The sequence below is a fragment of the Lycium barbarum genome, chromosome 5 (assembly GCF_019175385.1).
Source record: "Lycium barbarum isolate Lr01 chromosome 5, ASM1917538v2, whole genome shotgun sequence".
NCBI lineage: Eukaryota > Viridiplantae > Streptophyta > Magnoliopsida > Solanales > Solanaceae > Lycium > Lycium barbarum.
The window spans coordinates 140,207,401-140,234,057 of NC_083341.1; the positions used below are offsets into that span (position 1 = coordinate 140,207,401).

Consider the following 26,657-nt stretch of genomic DNA (forward strand, 5'->3'; position numbering starts at 1 on the left):
TTCAAGATTTTCATTAATAATTTATCAATAGTTTAAACGAGGGACCCCCCCCCCCCCCCGCAGGGGGGGGGGGCGGTGTTCATGAATATCCAGGCTGAATCAAATATTTACCCATCTATTACTCATTTACAGAAATTCACCTCTTAAAAATTACACTTAAATACTGGTATTATAATTCACCTTGTATAATCGGTATACAATTCAACGTTATATACCGGTGTACCGTGTACGATTCACGTTTGTACACTTTAATGATATATATCATTAAGAATAGTTGAATCACATTGTTGCAACATGTGAATTATATAGCCTGAAGGTATACAAGGTACACACCTGGTGGGTACATATTATATAAATATTTTTGCCCTAAATGTATATAGAGTGTAATATTTTTCTTAAAATGGAAATTTTTACATAATTTTATTTGGTCTCCTCGGCACATGCATGAATATAATGTCCCATATCTCTGGCTTCAAAAAAAAATGTAAAGAAAATCCCACTAGATGCAAACATGAAACAAAAGTTCAAATTATAGCAAATTCTCAACTAAAGAGAAAGTACTATGAACAAAAATTTGTACAAAATGTTACTACTACTACTACATATTTTTATGTGGTAAAACTAGCAGTGTTGGCAAAATGTGGCATTTTATTCAAATGCATCAAGATTTTCTCAGCCATTTGCCTAGTGCAAACATCTCCATGGTGAAATGCACTGACAACACTAGCAGGAAACAACCTGTCCTGTGATATATCTGAAACAGATTTGTCCCCACCTTTTGATAGAAACTTCTCAATCAGCCAAAATGATTTGTGCCACAGAACATTATTTTCCCTGTGCTCCTTCACCACATTCAGCACATGCTGAATGGTTTGCATCTCAATCAATAACTCAACACTCTTGTCCACATCAACTTTATCGTCTAGTAACGTCGATATAGCTGATAATGAAGCTTCAACTACTTCCACATTGTCATGGTGCAAACAGGATAGTAGCCTTTCAATTGCCTTGGCATCAATTAAACAGAAACTTTCTTCGGCAGAACAAATGCCTCGGTGAACTGAGCATAAAGGTACTTTCTCAGATTTTGAATGAAGAGACATACATCTTCTTAGCAGAAAAGATTTTAAGTACTTGTTGTTGTTCTTGATTGGTGGTGGTTTTGATAAGTTGACTGATTGCTTCGATAAGTTACCTAGCCCTATTGCTGATAACTTTTGAACTTCATCGCTTGATGTTTTCGCGAGTAACTCTGTGAATATATACGTGAAGTTGAACGTTCTCACCACGTGTAAAATTTGATGATCATAGACTGTGGTTGTCAATCTGACAAGAGTTCCTATTAGACCATCAAAATATACATTTGTATACCTGCTTGTTCTTGTCCCACTGACATGGATTTTGTTGATTTGTTCTATGACAGTAGGAATTGTGTTCTTATTGACCAATGCTAAGTTGAGTGTCATGTTTTGGTGTGGAAGCTTTGCAAGAAGAGTGGCGGAAACTGCTTGCTTTTCTGTGATTGTAGGACTTTCAGATTGATCATGAATTAGGCTCTCGGGTTGTCCTTCAGTTTTGCATAATCTGTCTGATATTGTGTGCCCCATGAAAGGCGAGAGAGCGATAAGAAGCTTAAGTGCTGCAATGCTGAGTTCTTCGTCGGGGCTATTGATGAGCTCGGTCAGATTGTAGCTAGCGTCTGTCTCTTTGATCACAGAGATAATGGTAGACGATGCATTAGGATACTTCATCAGGCATATCAGGATCCTGACTAAGTGAAAATTGATTTCTTCAGGGGTTGAGTTTTTGATACTCTGAACGAAGTTGAATATCATGTAATCCGAAGCCAATGTGTGTCCATGCCCGTTAACTTGAAGGTTCTCTAGCTCTACTAATCCGGACTCAAGCACATTTGCAAGTATACCAGCTGCTTCTTTCTTCGAGTTCACTGGCTCATCATGAGCCGTTTGATTGAAAATCTCTTCCATCATGATTTGGACAAGGCCAGCTTCCACAAGTGTGGAGGCATTTGGATGGTAAGAAGAAATTTGTTGTAGAGCTCTAAAGGCTGCATTCCTTCTCACAGAATTTCCACTCTCTACCATTTTGATTAAAGCAGGAGAAGCTCTCTCAGCAACATAGATAATGCAGTCAGGTCCAAGCACTATTTCCCCGAGGTATCGTGCCATCTCCATTTTCATCTCTTCACTGCCTACTCAAGTTTTTTGGTAGTAGAAGTAACAATCAGTTCCTTGAACTTAAGAGTTAACGGAAAAAAGAAAGGGATAATTACCTTTTTGGACCAACCTAAAACATAATAGCTGGAAAATGTATATGTTTTGTATATTGAGTATAAATATACATATTATATGCAAAATATACATATTCAGCGTAATGTTGTGTATATTTTGGCAAGCGCCTGTAATTAATTTCGGCCTATCTGGAATCGATGTCTTGATACCTGTCGATTGTTGTTGTTGTCTCTGTTCTAGTATACTTGATGATTTCTTCTTAAAAGATAAAGAGATTACACGATTACCTTGAAGAAGATGATTTAAAAGTGGCTCCAGATATCCATTTTCAGCCATGTGTTTGATGTTGCATGGATATTTCTCCAAGCTTTGCAAGACTTCATCAGCTTTATCTGCAACGTATGCATCATCGGTATGTCTGTATTTGGCTGTGATCAGCATGAGGATAGCTCCAGGAACTGCTCCAATATTATCACATAGGAACTGGGATTTTGAAAGCTCAAGTAAAAGTCGTAGTGATGCATGCCTAATAGGTCCATGATTACTCGAGAGCATCCTTGTAACTGTAGAAATATCGATAGTTTCAGCAATTATTTCCTGCATTTAGACATCAGCTCAAATCAGTACATGTCTAGAGGATACTCTAATTATGTTCAATGTTGAGTAGAAATGTGAAATGTATAGTAGCTGTATGCATTTTGATACTTAAAAGCTTTTCAAGGATAGAAGAAAATGACCATTACCTCATCATCATCTTCAGCCAAATATCGCAACAATTCCAACGTTGCACATCTTATAGTTCTGTTTCTGTTATCCAGTAAATTTCCAAGCAGTGGTATTACACCAATGTTACGAACTTGTACCTTATTGTAAGGCTTTCTGAGGCAAATGAGTTGCAAATCTTCGAGCGCTTTGAGTATTATATCATTTGTACTGGCTGAAGACAAAGCTGCTCTTGCAGCTTTGATCCTTGCTGCTTCATTTCTTTCATTCCATTCGTCTATCGTTGCTTTCAATGCTACATTAGTACTAAGATTTCTGCTCTTTAGCTTCTGGCCTGACTTTGGACAAAATATTTCTTCGCGGTTATCAGAATTTTTAATCCATTCTGAAATTGCTTCCCTCTCGTATGTTATTCCACTTTCTATAGTGACAGGATCCTCCATAATCTTCTTTGTCAATGGACAAAAGAAGGTTTCATATAGAGGTTCTATGTATTCAGACTCAGACATCCGCGGAAAATTTGTCAAAGAACCATAGCTCCAGTTACGTAAGCCTATGCTGATACTGCTTCTTGAATTGTTACTTATATGAATATTTGTTGAATCAGCTAGTCGAAGATTCTCCATGGAAACGTCAACATCGATGGAGTAAAGATCTGTTTCTGTTTCTTCTGTTCCATTTGTCAATAGTTCCCTTGAAGAAAACTTGTGAACTTCTAACTCTGTCTGTTCTGAAACCAGATTTTTTCTTGCTACAAATGCTGCTGCACCTTTCATGTCTTTTGAGAGAGACTTAACTGCGATTTCTGCACATTCTTGTTCCCAATAAACAGAAGATGGTATTAGACTTAATCCTTCCGCAATATGTCCATTCACAACTTGAAGTTGTTCTACGACAGCATTTGCACTTGATTCAGTTAACTGATTTAATTGCCTGTAGTTTTGGCATTTCTTGATAAGCTCATTCGCTAAATGAACATTTTCAAACATAGACTGTAATTTCTCTATGACATTTGATGTTGCATTTGTTCCTATTTGCAACTCCATTATGACTGCAGAAGCGCGGTACAAGTAGCTTCCAATCTCAATGAAATTCTCTTTTTCTACATCTATTGAAACCACTAATTTGATGAACTCTGAAATATCTTCCAGCAAGGATTCAACAAGTATGCCAACTCTGTCCCTTTCTCTATTGATCTGAGGAAGAAAATGTGGCATTGTGCTTTCAGCTATCATCAAGCTAAAATCGGAACTTAGAGACTTAAAACAAACATTTTTTTGTAGCTAAATAATTTTTGGAGTCTTTTGAAATTGTTACAAGAAGAATTACTACTAATCTTGATGAAACTAGGATGCAAGAACTAAATAATTTGTTATTAGGTTCTTACTACTGTGGTCAGGCCTGTCTTTTGAAATTGTTACAAGAAGAATTACTACTAATCTTGATGAAACTAGGATGCAAGAACTAAATAATTGGTTATTAGGTTCTTACTACTGCGGTCAGGCCTCTCTATAACAGTCATCCCTTATAGCAACATTTCACTATAATTGTCAAGTTTTTTTTGGAACCGACTTTCATGTTATGTTATATTATATGTTCTCTATATCAGCATTTCATTATAGTAGTCAAAAAAGTATCACAAATGACACTGTTATAAAGAGGTTTGACTGTATGTAACCAAAAAAACAGAAGCAAAAACAATTACAAAAGCTTGTTTGGGTATGAGAAATTTGCTGGAAAAAAAAGGAGAATATACTTACCAGTATGATATCAGAATCTGTACTGCCAGACATGTCCATCTCCACAGTGGATTCAGTGTCTTCAAGTTCTGCAAAAACTAATAATAATAATATGGTAGTTCTCCAAATCAAGAAGACATTTTAAGGGTTGATCTGAATCAGCCACTTTTTCACTAGAAGTAAATTTGCTTTTCTCGTGACTTGTGAGCAACTATTATCTACTAAAATTTTATTATGTCAGTTTGAGGATTTTCTTGCTCAGGTAGGTAGTCTGAAAGAAGCAATTAATAGTCAAGATTTAAGACTCAGTCAGCTGTGCTAGGACAAGATATTAGTAAATTTTTCTTTGATTTTATTTTATTTTACTTTGCTATTTGACTTTAGTATTTGAGTAAGTAGGATCATCAACTTCATATCAGCACCTGAATTTCAACAATTTGTAATCCAGAAAAGGGGGAAACAAGAAAAGAAATGGTAAGAAGAAACTTTTTAATTGGACTTCATTTATTATGGAGTTGTCATGTAGATATTGAGTGGATAGAGAGTGACATCAACTTTGATCAATTCAACTCATAAGATATAATTGAGGTGCTATCAATCTTATGCTAGTTGTTATCTTATAATGGCTACCACTTTTATTTGGGAGTATAAAAATTGTTGAGAATGAAATTTATATATTAATATCATCAATTTATTTTCCTTTTAGCTTTATCTTCACTGACTTTTTATGTCCAGAAGCTTGGGGGCTATTAAATATCAAGTTATAGTTGATTTAGAAGTTTCTGATGAAGTTGCTTATCCAACAAGAGTTACTCCTTGTGACCTAAATCAGTAAACAGTCATGGTCAATGACTAGCCTCATTTTATCTTAGATTTAATTTATATATACTGATGATATAAATCAATGTATTTTAAGCGAAGCTAGGGGCGCAAAGGGGTTCATCCGTACCCTTTTCGTTGGAAAATTGCACTATATATATAAAAAAACATAATTTCTTTTGTACATATTAGTATATGTTGAATCTCTTTGTCTTCTTCGTGCATTTACTTTTTCATATTTTGAATCCGCTAAGTGAAAATCATTGCTTTGCTAGACCGACTACAGAAAGTTATCTATTACTTATATTTTAATGTATATATATTTCCATAAAATAACTATATATAGACGGTTACATGTTTCTATAAGCAAACTTAGCGTGGTAGTGTAAGAAAATCTGTATACTATACAGAAGTTAAATTCTTTTATCTTTACTATTTTGTGGTTCATATGAAAAGTATCATGATTCATGCCGGAGAACAAATTTCTTTTCTTTAAGAAAAAAAAAAAGGCCAAAGTGCAAAATTAAGAAAACGTAAAAAGTTCTTGAGTCTACTGTTTTTGGTTGGAAAACAACCACGTTTTCTGTTTACAAATTGGTTTCTGAAACCAAACTTTAGATCATGTTGGTTTCAAGATTGGAACTGGTTTGATCTTAAAATGAACATATCTAGAATCCAGATATACAGAACTGTTGTAACTTTATATTTTTACGTAGAAAATAATTCAGCGATATATATGTTAATATGGTGAATAGATTATTAGATAATTACCTTTTTAGGCCAAATATTTTTAACAAAACTAACCAATTCAAATGCCTATATTCATTTTTTTTTCCCCTTACTGCTACCGATAGATAAATGCTTGCATGTTCCAATCGTGACAGCACATGAGCAAAAACTATTTTGCATAGAATGCGAAGACTACATAAAAGCATAAAAAGTTATGTTGTTGGTTAGCTATGGCTATGTTTAGGTGATCTATCTAATATTAGAAAAGAATTTAATGTAGCGTGTAATGTCTTACGTTGTAAGTTACTGATCTCACTTTTTATGGACGGCTGTGTACTTGTCATTTAATAACCTGATAGTGTAAAATATTTTCACTGATGGTAGCAAGTGAAGTAGATCCTTGCTTGGCATATCATGTAATTGTATGAACAATGAACAAGATCATAACTCCTTTCTATTAAAAAATCTGTGAACTGTGTTTCTTATTACAACAAAGCTCAGGATAAAGATAAAGATGTATAAAAAATAAGGTGACATTCCACCATAAAAGATATATACAACCTGCTATGTAAATGGTACAAAAGCAAGTAATAATCAGATTTTATTGAGTAAAAAAAAAAAAAGGAAGAAGCTATTATCTTACTGTTCTACTCAGCACTCTGTAGAGCCATCTAGGTCAGTCTTCATTAGTTTGCCTTTTCAGTATATTACTGAAGGAACTTGATTCATATCCTCATATCCATCACAATCATGCTGGTCCATTGCTCTAAGTACAAGCGCGGGAGGCGTTTCCGCTTTAGCTTACACCTGCCTCTACTTGTTTGTACACAAATAATATTTCATCGAAAACATTTGCCGACTGCCTTCGCCCCGTACAACTTTTCGTAGAACACTTATGTCCCAACTCATCCGAGAAATCCAAATCTTGTCCAACATGTATAGTCAAATGCCGCCTTCTGCAGTAGCGTATGGCACGGTTATCAATGCAGAGCAGCCAATGTGTCAGTATAGGCTCTTGTCCTGACATCCAGCTCAGCAGTTTGAAGATCTCACGAGTTTTATCGTTGTAGGGGATAAAGCAAATACCAGACCACACAAAATCGAAAAAATAAGACTGCTCGACTAGTTGAAGAAGTAGGGAGATTCCAGAACCTCTCTTAGATCAAAATCACCCCGCTCTGGTAAGGGCGGGAACTGCAAGTTAGGGAATGAATGCTGAAAACTCTCCAGTAACTGTTAACAATTAGCAGTGTGTTAATAATTTGTGACACAATATACTTTAGCAGTATTATCTTGCAGAAACATAAGCAAAATCCAATGCAAATTTGTTGAAGATAAGAAGGGCTACAGCAGGATACAGTGATTTGAAGTTTGTTATGAAAAAGCAGCAGTAAATGATCATTTTCCTATAGGACTTACATTTTCCAATATAGGTGCGTCATAGAGTTCAACAAATTTTTCTCTCAAAATTTTGTTCATTTGGTCAACGTCACATGCATGTGTCCAGTATGAATCATGCACTCCTGCCACCAATATTGGTATGAAAGCATTAGAATGTGTCATCTGATGCTTAATCACACGGTAACTTAACATTTCATGCAACTGGAAAGAAAATAGGCAGCACTAACAAACCTGCAAAACTTAAGCCAGCTTCTTTGCAGGTAATGGCAGTCATCATCATGTGGGATCCATCAAGCGAGTGAACAAAATTTGGAGGGAATGCTGTTCTCTGCCGCTTAACCATTACCTGTAATTTATGATCATGAATAACAGATAACATCACTTAACTTGCAACTTATTGTCGAGGATATGCAATTCAATACATTGATCCAACATCTCCAATTAGTTTCACATTTTCGAAAGTGTAATTGTATGCTGGTATCATTACTTTTACCTTATCAAAAAAAAAAAGTTATTTTATGTTGGCCAGTCGGCAAAAATTAATTACGGTGCTAGCCAAAACATACAAAACCTATACACTGATTGCGTATATTATATGCATATTTATTACTTAATATACAAAACCTATACATTTACCGGCTACTTTGTAAATTAGATCACTGGAAGGTATTGGACTGTAATTATCTCTTTGAACTAACTTTTACCTTCTCCCACGAGTAGTAGTAGGAGAAAGTTGCATAAAAGGATAATCAATGTGCTATGAGTCCAGTATAACTTCATTAGAATCCAAATTATAGCATCCAGAAAAGCATTAAAAGTGGAGGAAAAACACAACGGAAAGACAAGTTAAATGGACGCAAAGAGGCACCTTATCTGTTTCACGTTGTAATGTCAAAATCTGAAGAGAAGTTTTGATCTGCATAGAGTTCAGTCACATATAGTTAGTGACATTTAAATATGAATTTATCTGCCAAAGACATTAGATTGTTTTGAAACTCCAAGCAATTTAAGCTTTGATGCATCAGAACATTACAAGATGTCTTCCTAATTTGCGGTAAGGTTGCACAACAGGAAGTCCAAGTGGAGTAGTCCATCGTACAGGCTCGTTTTCCATGGCTATAATCTGGATAATTAAGTTTTAAGCATTAGTAAAAGAAAATGAGACCATAAAAACTTCAAATCCATCAAAATGAAAAAAATAAGATAAAATCAGGAGCAACATATTTCAGGTGATACTGGCGTTTTGACATTTCTTTTCATTCCTTTACCTTCAAATCTTCCCCATCTGAAATTATTTCCTCCTTAAGGTTACAATTAGGAACAAAGCACTTCTGAAAACATTGACTAAAACCAAATTGAGTTCAATTAGTGGGTTACAGAATACATTTTGTCATATGCAATTTTGCCTATGCTACTGTTTTTCACACAGTATAGACCAGAACTCATGGAAGCATCAAATATTTTTTTAATTCCACCTTATAGATTCCTAAAGATCAGCTTCTGTGCTAATATAAGAACAAGGAAGTCACTGAACTATGTATCATACATCAAACTGAAATCCTGAACAGGTTTAACTACTCGAATTTTAATTTAAAACTCAAAATTTAATAGATGTACTGTACTAACTACGAAATGTAACAATTGGAATAAAAGCAAACCTTTGCACAATCTCCAAGCCAACTCATGATACTTCTGGCAGCTTCAAACATCTCTCCTAAGGCAGTCAGGGTGGTCTGACCATGTAATGATAGATAATTAGACCAAGTACATAAGCATAGTTGGTGTTGGCCAAAGCCAAATTCAAGACTAAATGTAGAAAAATGTTTCACATGAAATGGCAAAATGATAAAGTACATGGAAGTATGTACTATGTAGAGGATTTAGAATCTCGTAAGATTGCATAAATTTATCCGAAAATGTGTTTGACCAAAGTGAAATGAGCATAAGTTTTAGGATTGGGGTAATACTACATTTTGCACAGGTAACTAGACCCTTTTTTTACAAACAAAAAAAAAAAAGGAAAGAAAAAGAAATTATTGCATAGGGGTCAGGGGAAGGGGAAGGGCCGAAGGGGATTACAACGTGGGGATTCGAACTCTCACCAACAAGGTGAAACTTTAGGTAGCAACCAACTGAGCTACTAGATCCCTACGGGTAACTAGACCTCACTCCCATCAATTTTTTATTTTTTTTTAATTTTGTTAAAACAACACTAGGATTTAAAAGAAAATAAACATTTGACTTCTTTTAACATTTGCTGGGAGAATATGTTGGAGCCTACATTGAATTTTGTGTTTATGGAACAGAACAGAGGAAAATTCATATCAGAACAGTGAAAAGACGAACAATATTTACTTCTATATACATAATATAAGTGATGACCCATATTACTGTTGACAGTATCAAAAGCATAATATTTCCAAAGAATGTAGACACCGTTTCAGGACTAACCACAAGGAAGGATATCTTTTTGAGAGAGACAGATTTATTTTGTTATGCCATGACATTTACTATAACTTCACTAAATAATTTTAGTGAAAAGCCCGAGCAGATTTGAATAATATAAGCACATACCTTCGCCGCATAACAAGCTGCTGCGAACAACTCATTATCATCTTCAATGGCACCACGCTCCTTCAATCTTCTCTTGATTTGGTCACGAGCACCAATATATGTGACACCGTAAACAGATGTCATCACTGTTTGCTTGACCAACTTCCTATCCACCTGCGTTAGCAATTAAAAGCAATGCATTATAGAACAAATATTATTCAGCACATTATAATGATGCTTAGAAGAATAGTTAAATCAGTTCAGAGGATTAAGTTTGATTATCTTTTGTTATTTCATTCATGATGTAAGCTGGAGTATGCTAATGAGGCAGAAACATCGGGTCTTTTTTTTTTTTTTTGGGTAAGGTAAGATTTTATTAAAAAAAGCAGTTTAGGTTACATTAAAAACCTAAGCAGTCTAGCAGGTCCACCATGTTATCTAAAATTCATAACAACATTTCCATCTTTCCAATAATACAACTGGTGCAAACAACTATACAACTGGTGCAAACAACTATATTTCACAGATTGCAACTGCTCCTTTTTGCCTTCAAAACACCTCAAATTACTTTCTTTCCATATAGTCCAAGCTATGCTAAGAGGAATAGCTCACCAGATCTTCTTTAGGGATGCATCAGGACATGCAGTTTCCCAACATTCTTAACACGTTCCTGAACGTCATAGGACTTGTCCACTGAATACTAAAGTTGGATATGAACATCGTCCACACCTGCCATGTAAATTCACAATGCACAAAGATACGATCCACACATTCACAAGCTTTCTCACACAAGTAGCATCTGCTGCACATTTTCCAATCCCTTCTCTTTAAATTTTCTTTCGTTACATGAGCACCATGAGAAACTAGCCACCCAAAGAAAGCAACTTTTGTTGGGACTGACTGTCAAAGGCGCGCTTAAGCCCTGAAGCGAGGCTCAAAACATGTTGAGCGCCTCGGCTCGCTTAATGTGCGCTTCAGTGTCATCATCAAGATTCTTAGACATATTTTTCCTTGCCAATAAGTGTTTCCCCGACACCAAGCAATTACAATATTTCACTTTATTGTTATTTTTTTTCCAATTTCTTTGTCCATATATTTGTTATTCATGCTTATAATTATTAGTCTTGATCTAAACAAATATATTTGTATTTTTTCTCCATTGCGCCTTTTCTCATAAAAGCCCACGCTTTATTTGCACTTGGCGCTTAAAGCCCCAACGGACCTTAGAGCTTTTTTGCACTTTTCGCTTTTGATAACACTGACTGTAGTCTTCCAGATCATCTTCCAAGACAACTTTTGTGCTTGCCCTGGCTGAATGGCATTTAGAATTTTATAAAATGAGCTGACAGTAAACGAGCCACATTTATCCCCTTCCCAGATTAAGCTATCTTCTCTATTTGGAATCAACTTCTTGCATTTCTCTATCAAAGAGATTCCTTCTGAACTGAAAGTTCCATCCTGAATCAATAAACATATCAGCTAAGAGGACTTTCGGATTATAGGTCAATCTGTACAAATTGGGAAATTGATTTTTCGGCAAACCATAACCATCCCAATTATCTTCCCGAAGTCTGATCTTTTTCCCATTGCCCACCCTCAAAACAACATACTTGTTGAATTCATCCCAAAGATTGCATATCTGTCTCTAAACAGCAACTCCATATGGAGTCTTCACTGTTTTAGGTGCCCAAAAGCCCTCTCTTCCATAAATCACCTCAACCACTTCTTTCCAGGGAACTTTTTTCCCATCATTAAACCTCCATAGCCATTTACTTAGCAAGCCTTGATTATGGGCTCTTAAGATTTCTAACTCCCAGGCCCCCTTCTTTCTTATGTTTCGTCACAATGCTCCATTTAACTAAATGGTATTTACTCCTTTCTGCATTGCCTTCCCATAGGCAGAAACATCGTTAGTATTCATAGATTTCATCAGTTGAAAAGAGCCATACTTTTAGTTTTCTTTTCTTCTTTTGTTCACTTGTACAGAAAATGTATCACTCTCTTTGTGCTACTTATTAATACAGTTACCTCTTAAACAGTGTCTATCAGACGTTTAATTGAACATAAAAACCAATTATAGATGTATGCCCCTTATCTATTACTCCATAAAACCATAGAAAAGTTACAATTTTCCATCATCGAACGGTATATAAACGAAAAGAATTTAAACACATCAAAGACAAACCTGGTTAATTAACAGCCTGGCACGCATCACATTTGGATCAGTTGCGGGATCTTTTTCGGCATCTCTCTTCATGATATCAAGAACTCTGGTTGAAGAAAGAAACTTACAATCATGATACAGAAAATAAACGAAGTCGGTTTCTCGATGAAAGTACACATTATCACGTGGAATGTGAGGGGATTAAACGACCTCGACAAGAGGAGGGTGATCAAATCTCTAATACTCGATTGGAAGGCTGATATATATTGTTTCCAGGAAACTAAAATGGAAGGGGATTATGGGGAAGTAGTTAAGCATTTATTCAGTAATAGATGGGCAGATTACGTGGGTTTGGAGGGCAATGGTAGAAGTGGAGGGATTCTTATCATGCGGGATAAAAGGGTTTGGACAGGGGAATTAATCAATTTTGGTTTTTCCTCTATTTCCTGTAAACTCTGTTCTAGATTGGACAATTGCAGCTGGGTGTTAACTAGGGTTTATGCTCCTAATTGCAGAAAAGAAAGAAAGGAGCTTTGGATGGAACTAGCAGGAACTAGAGGGGCATGTGAAGGAGCCTGGGTAGTGTGTGGGGATTTTAACACCACCAGGTTCCCTACTGAAAGAAGGAATTGCACTGTTTTATCTTAGAGCTATGAAGGATTTCTCTAGAATCATTGAAGACCTGGAACCTGTGGATCCTCCTCTGCTAGGTGGAAAATACACCTGGTTCAGGGGTGATAATTATGAATGTTCTTTAAGAATTGATAGAGTTTTGCATTCTGTGGAATGGAATGAAAAGTTCAGCAAGATTAAACAATCTGTATTTCCAAGGATTATCTCTGATCATTGCCCTATATCCTTGAAATGTGGAGAATGGGATTTCTCAAAATCATATTTTAAATTTGAGAATTGGTGGATGGAGGTTGCAGGTTTCAAGGAAAGGGTGGAGGAATGGTGGACATCTTGTGAAGAATCAGGTAAGACCAGATTATATTCTGGCCTGCAAACTGAGGTTCCTGAAATCAAAACTGAAGGAGTGGAGTGCTTCAAATGAGGGGAAACTGAAGGTCAAGAAAGCAGATATCCTATACAAAATCAACTCTATGGATTCCACACAGGAGCAAAGAACCTTAACAGAAGATGAACTAGTTCTGAAAGCAAGTTTACAAATGGAGTATCATTTAGTGGCAAAAAATGAGGAAATCTCATGGAGACAAAGATCTCGAATTCTATGGCTGAAGCAAGGAGATACAACACTAAGTAGAGATACAACACTAAGTTCTTTTAGAAGATGGCTAATTGTCATAAGAGGTACAACCACATTGACAGTCTAGAAGTGCAGGGAGATACCATCACTGATCCACAAGTAATTAAGGGAGAAATTGTGGATTTCTATCAGAAACTTTACTCTGAGACAGAATCTTGGAGACCTAGTTTCAATTTACAAGGAGAATTCAGAGTTACTGAAGGGGAAAATGTTTGGCTACAGATAGACTTTGAAGAACAAGAGGTGCTCGACTGTCAGAAATCATGTGCGGCTGACAAAGCTCCGGGTCCAGATGGCTATTCTATGGGGTTTTTCCATTGCTGCTGGGAGAATGTGAGATCTGATGAACACTGTTAGGAATTTCCATAGAAGTGAATTCTTTGAAAAGAGCTTTAATGCTACTTATATTGCATTAATCCCTAAGAAGAATGGTGCCAATAGACTAAAAGATTTCACACCCATTAGTCCGATTGGGAGTGTGTATAAAATCATCTCTAAGTTGCTCCCAGAGAGGCTTAAGAGAGTGATCAACAAGTTGGTAAATGGGCACCAAATGGCTTTCATAAGAGGCAGACAAATCATGGATGCAGCTTTGTTAGCAAATGAATGTGTTGATTCTAGATTTAAAAGACCGAAAGCAGGCATATTATGCAAACTTGGTATTGAGAAGGACCACGTTAATTGGAACTCTCTCCTTAAAGTTCTAAAAGACATGGGTTTTGGGGTGAAGTGGATTAAATGGATTTCTTTCTGCACAAAGACAGTAAAATTTTCAGTATTGGTGAATGGTTCACCAGAAGGTTTTTTTTCCTCAGAAAGAGGTTTGAGGCAGGGTGACACTCTTTCACCTTTCCTCTTTCTCATTGCCATGGAGGGTATAAATCAGATGTTTCAGGTAGCCAAGGACAGGGGTTTTGTGAAGGGGTTTAGAGCTGCGGTTGGGGGGGAACAATGGGACTGAGATCACACATTTACCATATGCAGATGATTCACTGGTTTTCTGTGATGCAGATATCAACCAGGTGGAATATTTGAGATCTATTATGGTGATTTTTGAAGCAGTATCAGGGCTACATGTTAACTGGAATAAGAGTATGCTTTTTCCAGTCAATAAAGTGGATAATATTTAAGTACTAGCAGAAATTCTAGGGTGTGAGGTGGGAGCCTTACCCACCATTTACCTAGGACCCTCCTTGGGTGCAAAAAGTAAAGCTCTGGAAATTTGGAATGGTGTTTTGGAAAGGTGTGAAAAGAGGCTTGCTATTTGGAAGGGGCAGTATTTATCATTGGGCGGCAGAGTCATTTTAGTCAACAGTGTACTGGATGACCTCCCCACATATGTCATGTCTTTGTTTCCTATCCCATCTAATGTTCTGGAAAAAATAGATTACTTGAGGAGAAATTTCATTTGGCAAGGCAACAAAGAAAAGAAAGCAATCCATTTGGTTAAATGGGACTGTCTCATCACCAGTAAGAAGGATGGAGGACTTGGCATTAGGGATCTCAAAATCCATAATCAAGGCTTACTTACAAAGTGGTTATGGAGATATAACATGGAGGCCAATGCACTATGGAGGAGGTTTGTGCATGATAAATATGGCCAAGAAGAAGAGTGGTGCTCTAATACAGTGAATAGCCCCTTTGGAGTTGGAGTTTGGCAAGCTATTAGATCATTGTGGACATCTCTGACTGAAAATATCAGTTTAAAAGTGGGCAATGGAAGGAAAAAAACCCTCAGGGGTTGGCTTGGTTGGCTTGGTGGCAATTGACTTGAGCCTTGGGGTGCTCCCTTTCAAGGTCTCAAGTTCGAAACCCACTGGGTGCAAACAATTTCTGAGGGCCATCGGACTGGGTAAAACCTGAATTAACCGTGGTGCACTTGCGGGAAACTCCTTGCCGAGGGCCTGTGCACCCCCGGGATTAGTCGGGGCTCTAAGAGACCCGGACACCCGGTGCTTAATCAAAAAAAAAAAAAATGGAAGGAAAATTTTCTTTTGGCATGACAACTGGCTTGGGCATGGTTCTTTAAAAGATTTGTTCCCTGAGTTCTATAATACTGTTACTCTACCAGATGCAAAACTTGAGTCAGCTAAAGGAGTACATGGACGGAATATTACTTTCAGAAGATTACTACATGACTGGGAATTGGAAAGAGCTGTGGAATTATTCAAGACCTTGGAACAATTTCAAGGTTTTAAAGAATCTGAGGACTCTTTGTGCTGGAAACATGGCAATAATAGTGTCTTTACTGTCAAATCAGCATACAATTATCAGCTTAGGCAATATGCACAATCTGATCAGTGGCCATGGAAATTCATTTGGAAGACTAAGGCTCCTTGTAAGGTTTCATGTTTCTCTTGGCTGGTAGCAAGAGAAGCATGTCTCACCCAGGAAAACTTAAGGAGAAGGGATTTTCATCTATGCACTAGATGTGTTCTGTGTGATGCAGCCAGAGAAAGTAACTCTCATTTATTTTTACATCGTCCTTTCACTATACAATTGTGGCAACTTTTCTTGAACGTGGTAGGACTAAGTTGGACTATGCCGGCAACCAGCTGTGAGCTATTGAAGTGCTGGAACTATAATAGAGGAGCAGTAAGACAAAAGAGTTGGTGGAAACTTATTTGGTGGTTAATTTGGAAGGAGAGGAACAATAGAGTTTTTGAAGACAAATACAATTCTGTGCAGAAAATCAAGATGAATTGTATCATTTTGTTTCACTTTTGGTGTAAAGAAAACTATGTAGAGGAGGCTGAATCACTAGTTGATATGATAGGTTCCTTGTGAAGCAGTAGTCCTAAGCATGGTGGGGTTTTTGCAAGTATGGCTGCACTGTTATGGTGCAGGTTTAATATATATATATATGTTACCAGTCTCAAAAAAATAAAGGGCGGTTTAGTGGCCAAATAGTAACTCACCGAGCAGCAATTCCAGAGTAAACATCAGCAGGCTTTTCTCCAGCAACAAGATTGACTGCATCTGCTCCTAACTGTAAATTAATCCAGACTCAGTCAAAACTATGCCAACTCAAAACATATTAGCACCATTTAGAATTAATTCTGTAGTGCAAAACACAAAGCTACGCCATAATTTTGTCAAGTATATCTGAATGATGAATTAGCTAATGCTGCAGCAACTCAAGCCCAGAGCAGGCATACTTGATTACCAAACAAAGACAGCTCATTCTATGAGTCAATCTCACAAAGCCTTAAAGACGACATGCATTACCTTATCCCTGCCAAGGGCGGCATAATGTTGTAGCCCATTGCACGAACCATCCTTCATTAAAAAGTTATAAGCAGACAATCAGATTCACATTGTAGATAAAACTTTAAAACATGTCATATGCATGCAACTCAACATTTAGGTAAAGCTACCACATATTAGAATGTGTAGTTCATCCTTTGAGATTCACCGTAGTGATCAAGCAAATATCTCATCTGTTAAATTTGGTTAAACAGATTTTTTGCAAGTAATTTGGCTAAATGAATTTGAATTATCAAAACTTGTGAAAGTCGTAGAAAATAATCTTTTTAGTAGAATGGTGTCCTGCATTTTTTATTTTTTTTTGAGAAGGTAACATGTTGATGGTGTCCTGCATTTTGGAACTCCCAAAGTAAAAGATTCCCAAGGTAGATTTAAGGACAAAGCAAGTGAGATGTATTCTAATCTCGAGCCATGATTAAGCCCTGAAGCTAGGTGCAAAACAGGTTTCACGCTATGCCTCCTTTAAGAAGCACTTTAATGCAGGAGCTAAGGCATGCACCTCATTGCCCGTGGCCTCTGCCTTGAAGAGAGCAAAACTTGAAAAAATATGTTACTTAATTTTTTTTTTTTTTTTTTTTTTTTTTTGAGAAACTGGTACTTGAAATAAAAAAATATGTTACTTAATTGTATGTTTTTCAATTCTTTTGTCTGCGTAATTTGGTTTGCTATTATTCTTGAACACATATATTTTTTCTTTTCTTCAATAGCACCTTTATTCATTAAAGCGCACACTTTATAAGCATTTCCCGCTTAAAGCCCCAATAAAGTTCAGCTTTTAAAAAAAAAAAAAAAAGCTTTTGATAACACTGAAGGGGACAGTAGTCATTTGGCACAGAAGAACTACTAGACCCCATGACTTTGAGACCTCAACTATCTAAATGGCACCACTAGTTTGAGGGCCTTCACTTTTTTTTGAGAGTGGAAAAAAAAAAGTGAAGGCCCTCAAAAAAAAAAAAATAGTTCGAGGGCCTTCACACAAACCAAAGTCCATCAATCCATCTCGTAGAACACCCCCCCAACCCGGTTCATCACTATGCTAGCAAGGTTCAATTATTAGGATGACCATCGAAACCCTAAACCTAAGCAAGTTTCATCAACCTCTCAAATTGATTAAGGAAATCCTAAAACTATGAGAATAACTTCACACCATTATACTATACATTCACAAGCTATGCACCCTCAGTGACCATCTAATCTAGTTGTGGGCAATGCATCATCTAGAATTAGTGAAAGTACACAAATCATGCAACATAAAATTTAGCTTTTCTTTCCTGCAGCCCTCTCATCTAAGGAGCATTCAAGAGGTTCAAATAAAGCACAAACATTACGAACTCCACCGCAAATACATTCTCGCATTATGTATTACCTGGTGAATGGGCATATGAGATATAGAGGTCTCTGGAGAAGGGCTTCTCAATGCTTCAGATATATTAATACATGTTGCTAAGCATTGAAAAGGATCTTCCGCCCCCAACCACCAACGCTTTCCTTCCAGTGGCCTCTCTGCAGAGTCGAAAATATCCTCCACATGGTTTTCACTGAACGCTTCACGACCCTCATATGATAACTTATCAACGCCACCACCATATACATTCGCTAGATGTATCTTCAGCCAGCGTAAACCGGACTTTCTAAGTGGGCGCCCCTCTGCGAATTCGAGGATGCCGCGGCACAAATCAGAGCCAAGATGGTTCAAATACGGGTGCATAGGGTATGCACGACCACGGAAATCAAGATTATGTGGATAATAAAAACCATCTTCATCCTTCATTTTCCGCGCAACCTGCTCTTCAAAGTAAAAGGTCATGGAATACTGTCCATCAACACGAGAAAAAGTGAAATAACTTAAGACGAGGATACAACTTACAGCTAGTTTGAGTTCAATATCACACCGCTGAGAGTGCCTCTCGCAGTTCTCTTTTTTCACAGATTTAACTTTCCACTTCCATTTCTTGATTTCTGCTTCATCTTCTGTGTCTGGCTCTTCAGGTAAAGGTACCTGCAATCAACTCACCTCTAAGAAAACATGCATGTAGTTAAACAAACCTCAAAAAGCAAAAGGGAGACAAAATCTCAACATCATGTAGCGTCGTCACCCACATCTTCCCTGTCGACTAAGTCAGCAAGACGACCTCCACTGGCCCATATTCTGTCTACTATGCCAAGTACCCTTCTATTCACCCTCCATTTGGTATTACCAAGAGTGTCAAGTGCCTGAACCGCCAAAATATAGAAAGGTGAAAAACATGGCCTGATTTTTTCTCCCTTTTTTTTTTGGGGGGGGGGGGGGGGGGGGGGCGCTAGAATTTTGAATTACTATTATATAAGAAACAAACTAAAAAGGGAACATCTGCCTGCAAACCTGGAATACAGGTTCCAATTGCTTCTTTGGAACTCTTTTGACTGCTTCACGCTGCTGTTTTGCTCCATGTGTCCGCATAATGTATGATGGTAAAAATAAGTATGCACCTTTGTCATACCTGCCAGAAAATGTGGAAATTTAACTCAAGCAACCGATGCTAATATGTGGTCATATTGCCAACCACAGGAAGTCAATAAACCTTATTCACATATAAGTTTAGCTTCCTATGAGCAGACATCTAATAACCACAGACCAAAATTTTCAATTGCGACTTTGAAGATCAATCAAGTTCTTCAGGAAGAAGCAAATACCAATAACAGGTTACACACTAATGGGTACTCGTATGAACTTTGGTCAAATAATCTAGCATTACAGATAAATGGGAGAAACCTCAGTCCACAAATACTATCTTGAGAATGGATTTTGATACACCTCAAAAGTACTAAAGTTCCGGCCAACACGAAACAAAAGCATTTATTCACTAGGGTAGAAAAGGAGAAAATAGAGCAATTATCTAAACTCAAGTATCTAGCAGACAGACTGGAAATAAGAGAAGAAGGTGTGCATACTAACCCTGACCAATTCTGGGGAGGAACCAGCATCGGCATATATGGAATCACCATATGTCTAGCCTGTTCGCGAGCAAAGATTTACTGTCATTATAATTCCTCTATGGCAATTGATTATGTAAGCAGGAGAATCACATTATCACCCAACAGGCGATGAATACCCGTGAAATACTGTACTCACAGTTTTATCTAAGCCTTTACGAACAAGCGGATCACATTGAATCACACCATATCTCCTGCTACCTTTCCTGTAATCACAAAAGCCACAAAAGAAATCAACAATGAATGGTTCATAGATGTTATCTACATCAAACCCCTTGATGAAAAGAGTGGATTTCTTTTCTCTTTTCCTCTATTTCTCAATTGAGGCAACTCAGGGAAAGGGATTCATCGAGTTATGTTTGTACTCACATTGTTTCTACAGTTTTGAGGGTGTGAACAAATGCTGGCCGAATATCAGGCGGACAATCTTCTAACTGGTCATTTGGAGGCTGTATATAGGCGGTTTCCATTAATATCTGAATCAATCGGCATCCAACCTATAAAAAGGCATTACTTTCAGCACAAAAATTACAAACTATTATAAATACAAGGGCATGCCCAAGGAAGGAAGCTCCAATACTGATCATATAAAGGTGATGAAGGAAAGACACTGTTAAAGACAAACCTTGACAAGGTTATCCTGACCCCATGGCTTTTCATCATCTTGGCTCTTCACAATCTTTCTAACCTGCTGCAGCTTCTGTTTCTTCATCAAAATTTTTACTTTTTTCCTTAGCCTCTCTCTTTCTTTCATTATATCACCAGCTGTTTCTTCCACGGCACCACTCAATGCATTGTTTTTCTTGGTCTTCTCCAAAAATCTATGTATTCTGGCCTGAGAAGGAATTGAAACAGGAGTAAATGAACTAGACAAGCCTGGCTGAACAGCTCTCTTTTAGTTATATACTTAAATTTGATTAGTCATGAGAAACACTTCGGAATTTAGGCTAGCAAATGGAGATAACAAACAAAGAAACCATGAAGTTCCCAATAACCTAAAAGGGCAGCCCATTGAACAAAGCATCCCCTGTTAGCAGGGTCTGGGGAAGGGCCGCATCCAAAGAGTGTGATGTAGACAGCCTACCCTAATGCAAGCATTAGTGGCTACTTCCACAGCTCGAACTTGTGACCTATAGGTCACACGGAGAGAACTTTACCGTTGGAGCCGTTGCTACAAGGCTCCCCTTCCCCAATAACCTAAAAGATTAACTTAGAATAAAAGAGCCATCAATACGATAGCACTATGTATAGAGAGCCCATTAATATAGCAGAAGAACATACAATACATGAACTCAGAAGAACAGCACATTGCTTTAGCTGATTTTAGAGGTCCAGAATCTGCAGGTGATCTAATTTTCTTGTGAACTGGAGAGAGAGAGGCAGTAAATTAAGAAATAAATACAAAGCACTTATTGGACATTATCCGCTACCTCCAGTACTTTCATCTTGGTGATGGAGGTGTTGAACAAGATGATGGACCGTGCCATTTTGGGGGGCTACATAAAGGGCTTTAAGGCTAGTGTGGGAGGACAAAATCGAAACACAATGGCACACCTTTATTTTGCTGATGACACTAGTTTTCCTGCAATGCAGATCAAACATAGTCACAATCCCTCAGATAGGTACTAGTATGGTTGGCAGCAGTATGGTTGAAGATCAATTTGAACAAATCTGAAATCATACGAATAGACGAGGTGGACAATGTTGTGCATTGTATTGCAAAATTGGATCATTGCACTCAACCAAGGCTAATTGTTAGGAGCTTCAAGTAAGGAAGTCATGATGATAGAAAGAGTAGAGAAAAGGAGGAACTAGGAAGATAGCAGAAGCAGACCTTATCAAAGAAAAGGTAAGGAAGCTTTGATCAAGATCACATCTCATGCATCCCAACTTCCGGTATGTTCTTGACGAGGGCTCCGATTGCGGTCACCGGGAATTTGCAGAATCACAGGAAGGATGCTAAAGAGGGAGTGAAGAAGTTCCACTTGGCAGATTGGAAGATGGTGACAACCCCAAAGAAGAATGGAGGACTCGGGGTGAGAGACTTAGGGATTTTCGAGAAAGCTCCTCTAGAATATAGAGGTTGGACTAAGAATAAGCCATGTGGAGAATGGTCATAGCTGGCAAGTACGGCACACAAGAAGAAAGTGGAGGACGGAGGACAACAGTACAACATGGTCATGTACATGTGTGGTTTATGGAGGACATCATAAAAGGACGGGAGGACCTTAGACAGAAGGTGACATTTAGCATTGGTAAAGATAAAGTCAGCTTTTGGAAGCACAAATTGTGCGGGGAAACAGCAAGAAAAATGCTTTTCCCTCAATTTAAAATATATCGAGCCAAAGATTCCATCAATGGCATAGGTGTGCCGGTTGCATATAAACCTTGAGGGATTTGGACTTCAAAAGAAACTTGCGGGTTGGGAGTTTGACGATCTCCAGAGAATGCTTGAGCTTCCTTAAAATCAAAGAATTATGCCAATGAAAAAGGACATTTATCGAACAGGATCAACGAAATATTCTTATTGCATGCTCCTAGCGTGAGAAGGGGAAGTGATCCTGCACATCACATTTTGGATAACCGGAGATCCAAGGGAAGTGTTTTTCTTCACAATCCGGAGTCGTGGCAAATAACCGCAAAAAGAGGAAACGTGCATACTAGTTCGTTCTATATGCGCAAAAATGTTGGAAGAGGACGTGAATCATCTGTTGCTCCACCGTCAAGTAGCAAGCCACTTATGGTGGACAACTTCGAACCTTTTTGGAGTTCAACTGGTGATGCCAAGGTCAGTGAAAGATGTCTCAGCCAGCTACGCCAAATGAGTTGGAGAAAGAGAAGGAATGTTGGAGGATTTGCATGGACATTGTTTCCTTGGAGCGAGAGAAATAGGAGTTCATTTGCTCTATCTTATTATTGTCTTGCCATATTTTTCTTGATACCATGCTTCAAATTCTTGTTCTTTTCTTTCAAGCCGAGGGTCTATCAGAAATAGCCTCTCTACCAACATAGGGGTAAGGTCTGCGTACACCTTACCCTCCCCAAGCCCCACTTGTGGGACTACACTGGGTATGTTGTTGTTGTTGTTGGAATACATCGACAGCCCCTTAAACTTGCCAGTAAATTTTAGTTAGACACTCGAATTATAGTCTATTCCAATTGAGCACCTGAACATGATAAAGTGTTCTTATTAGACACTCGGCTCAAATTTTGGAAAAACTTTTGTGCATGTTCTAAAGCGCCTATTGTGTAGATGCATTAACCACTTAAAATATGTCACCTCCTTTAATTATACACATCAGCGGTCAGCCTCAATTGGAACAAGTCTGAGGTTTTACGGCTTATTGAGGCTAATGCGTATAATTAAAGGAAGTGACATATTTTAAGTGGTTAACTTATCTACATAACGGACACCTGAGAACAGAGCAGAAACATTTCATAAAATTGGAGCTGGAAGTGTCAAATAGGAACGTGCTCAATTGGCACAGGCTGTAGTTCGAGTGAGTAAAATATACTGGCAAGTTTAAGGGGCAGTGGATGTATTCAACCTTCTTTTTTAGTCAATTTTTGGAAACCCACGAGATTCCAGTGAGTATTGACGATAGGGTGTTCATTGTGGAGAACCATGTTTTGCTGTAGGTTCTACCACTATTTGTACAACAGGGTATTCTCCCAAATCACCAATGAAGTTATTACTTTAGCACAGACAAAAAGAGATAATTTTGCAGCCACATTTCACCCATGTTGATGATGAATCATACTACACTTGCATAAAGGGTTGAGAAGTTATCGCAGCCTCTCGTAGTTCCATAGGGAAAAGATTGCCAGTAAAATTAAACAAGTTGTTGCGTAAATCAATACAAGACTAGCGCAGAAAAGGATATTAAATCAACTGGAATATCGCCCTAGCTAAGCAACTTTTACCCTCACCACTAGGGATGTAATATTTTCATCTAGTTCAATTCATGTGTCTGTGCTATCACTTTCGCCCTGAATTGCCTATCCTTTCTAGATGAGGGGGAGTTCCTTAGCACATGGTCACTAAAAACCCCCATAGGGCAATTTTAGTTCTAAAAAGAGATAATGAAACACCAATATTTCACTCCAAAAAAAGAATCTGCTGGAACATGTTGCTATGAGGCTTTGTTGATTACTCTAAGGAACATCCAACAAATGTATAGACTGCAATGTTAATACAAATCAAAAAAGTCTCCCTATAAGTGGTCCATTATGAAGAAGAGATCCCTAGATAGAGACAAAAAGCAAACATGAGAACGAGCGGAGTAGTTCTACACAACACATAGGGAGTGCTAGACTGCAGGTATCAGCCTCTTCTACTTTGATCTTTATTCAATATAGCATATTGCAATCTTATCCAAATACATAAAAATGCATGAGATGCACATATGGCGTCACTTACTGTACTACTATCAGCCATACAATGATGGCATTGTGGATCTCATTCGTATTCCAGTTTTTTTTTTTGGACAAAGTTAGAGTAGTCATTTAGGGATAAGTCTTTTTTCATTATTCTATTAGCATTAAGTGGTAGTCATTTGCCACCGATTCAATCGGATGATCGAATTGATTATACAAACATGAGTTCAATTAGACAATTTATTAGTGACCAAAAAAAACATTATCAAGACGAGTGAATAGATTGACCTTGAAACAACAACGATTAATTACTTTGGACTCGATAAAATGTATATATGGAAACTAAAAGAAAGCAATAAAAAGTATATTCAAAATCCCAAAAAGACAAAAACGAACCTCATGCTCAATTGCTTCACCAATGTGGGAAGCAGCTTGCACAACTCTAGCACTACCACTTCCTCCACCAGTCATTAACAACCCCATCAACTTATGCATTGTAATCACAGCCATCATTTCAGCAGGCAATTGATCAAAAAACGGAGCATAAGCTCCACGATTCTTCCCTTCATCACACAACTTCTGCTCAGCCGCTATAGCGTCCCTCAACGGCTCAAACCAACCCAAAAACAAAGATTTCATGTAAGGCAAATTAGGTGCCAACTTTTGCTCACACATATCCATCAACAACTCCTGATATTCCTTAGCCGCCTCTTCCCAAGCTTCAGTTTCTACCTTTATTTGCCTTCTCCTAAGCAAATTATACTTCCCAACCCCCATTCCACCTATCGTTTTCGGCTGTTTCGGTTGCAAATTGGTCTTTAAATCCTCATTTTCTTTGTTCATTTCTTCTACTAATTCTTGAATTTCATCAATATCTTCTTCAGATGTTGATGCAATAGCTTCTGCAGCACTACCATAACTCCTCAAATATTCTAAAGATCCACAACCCCTTTGAGTACAAACACGAAAATCGCCTTTAACTATAGAAAAGATTGAATTTTGAGACAACCCCAAGTGGTATTTCTCAGAACTACCTTCATACATGCCTTCTAAATGCCTAATTTTACCAGTAACTCTAGAAAAGATCAAATTTTGAGACAAACCCAAGTTTGGGTTTTTAGTACTATCTTCACATATGCTTTCTAAATGCCTAATTTCTCTACTAACTCTAGTAAAGATTGAATTTTGAGACAACCCCAAGTTGGGATTTGTATGACTTTCTTCAAACAAACTTTGTAAAGGTTTATTTTTTCTAAAAGAACTAGAATAATGAGCAAAACCAAGAAAAGCTGAATCATTGGTGTTTCTTGATTTTCTTGAATAAGCTTGTTTTGATATGTATCTCCACATATTTCAGTGGATCTTTTTTTTTTGGGGGGAAAGTGATGAAAAAAGATTAGTTTAATTGAGTGATATATAAGCTTAAATGCTTGTTAGCATTGAAAGGAAAATGTTTGAGAAGAAACAATGGAGTTGGCAATGGAGGCTGGCCTTAAACCCTTCCAAAAACCTATTCTTTCTTTGCCAACAATTAAATAATATCCGGGTTAAAATCGGGTTTTACAGTAACTTTTGGTTTCCTGGTGTTTTTGAGGTATGGCACGGAAATTCAAGAATGTCCAAAAAATAAGATACTCGTAATTTATATTCCATCCGTCCCATATTATTTGATCACTTTTCTTTTTGTACGTTACTTAAGAAATCATAAATAAAATATGTACTCTCTCCGCTCACTTTTACTTGTCCACTATTCCCTTTATAGATTTTTATTTTTACTTGTTAATTTTCACGTATCAAGATAAGACAAAAAAAAAATGCATATTTTACCCTTAACATCTATTACTCATTTCAAATCATTTTCCCAACTCCAATACAACTATACACCATTTAATAGGGGTATTGTGTTAAAATATCTATCTTAATCATTGTTTCTTAAACAACGTGACAAGTAAAAGGGAACGGAGGGAGTATTTTACTATCTTACCCCTATCTCTCTCCAATAAATACATTCTAATCAATATTGACTATTTTCAAGAACATTTAATACTAAGAGTAAGATAAGAAAGATTTAATTAATTTTATCTTGATTTTGTAAATGAACAAATAATTTGGAATATATATTTTTAGTAACGTGGCCAAGTAATATGGGACGGAAGGAGTACTCTCCTACACTCAAATTATCTGCCCTTTTTTTATTTAGTCTCAAAATAAGTGTCATCTTAGCCAAAAAAACTGTAACAAAATAAGTAACACTTATTTCGTGAGGGAGAGAATGGGAAGTAGTTTACACTTTTATTAAGGGGTAAAATGGGAAAAAATAATTAATTGCGTCTTGAAATTCTAAAACGATGAATAATTTGAGACAACTATTTTTAATAATCACGACTAATAAT

At 37.2% G+C, this 26,657-nt stretch overlaps 2 protein-coding genes across 2 annotated transcripts; both read right to left on the reverse strand.

Moving 5' to 3' along the window:
• Window positions 1–321: 321 nt before the first annotated feature.
• LOC132641909 (putative U-box domain-containing protein 42) lies at window positions 322–5,364 on the reverse strand. Its single transcript, XM_060359022.1, has 4 exons — window positions 4,736–5,364; window positions 2,996–4,171; window positions 2,540–2,849; window positions 322–2,212 (listed from the first exon to the last, which is right to left on the reverse strand). Exons 1-4 carry the CDS (start codon window positions 4,772–4,774, stop codon window positions 609–611), a joined length of 3,129 nt encoding a protein of 1,042 aa, XP_060215005.1. The 5' UTR covers window positions 4,775–5,364; the 3' UTR covers window positions 322–608.
• A 1,336-nt stretch (window positions 5,365–6,700) lies between these two features.
• On the reverse strand, window positions 6,701–25,855 carry LOC132641910 (DNA-directed RNA polymerase 1, mitochondrial). The gene is made up of 19 exons (XM_060359023.1): window positions 24,661–25,855; window positions 20,513–20,722; window positions 20,257–20,384; window positions 20,027–20,093; window positions 19,850–19,908; window positions 19,277–19,394; window positions 19,015–19,128; window positions 18,782–18,913; window positions 18,281–18,697; window positions 16,876–16,926; window positions 16,566–16,636; window positions 12,402–12,486; window positions 10,238–10,390; window positions 9,322–9,396; window positions 8,697–8,786; window positions 8,532–8,579; window positions 7,895–8,009; window positions 7,682–7,785; window positions 6,701–7,495 (listed from the first exon to the last, which is right to left on the reverse strand). The coding sequence occupies exons 1-19, from the start codon at window positions 25,612–25,614 to the stop codon at window positions 7,385–7,387; spliced, it is 3,102 nt and encodes a 1,033-aa protein (XP_060215006.1). The 5' UTR covers window positions 25,615–25,855; the 3' UTR covers window positions 6,701–7,384.
• Window positions 25,856–26,657: the final 802 nt, after the last annotated feature.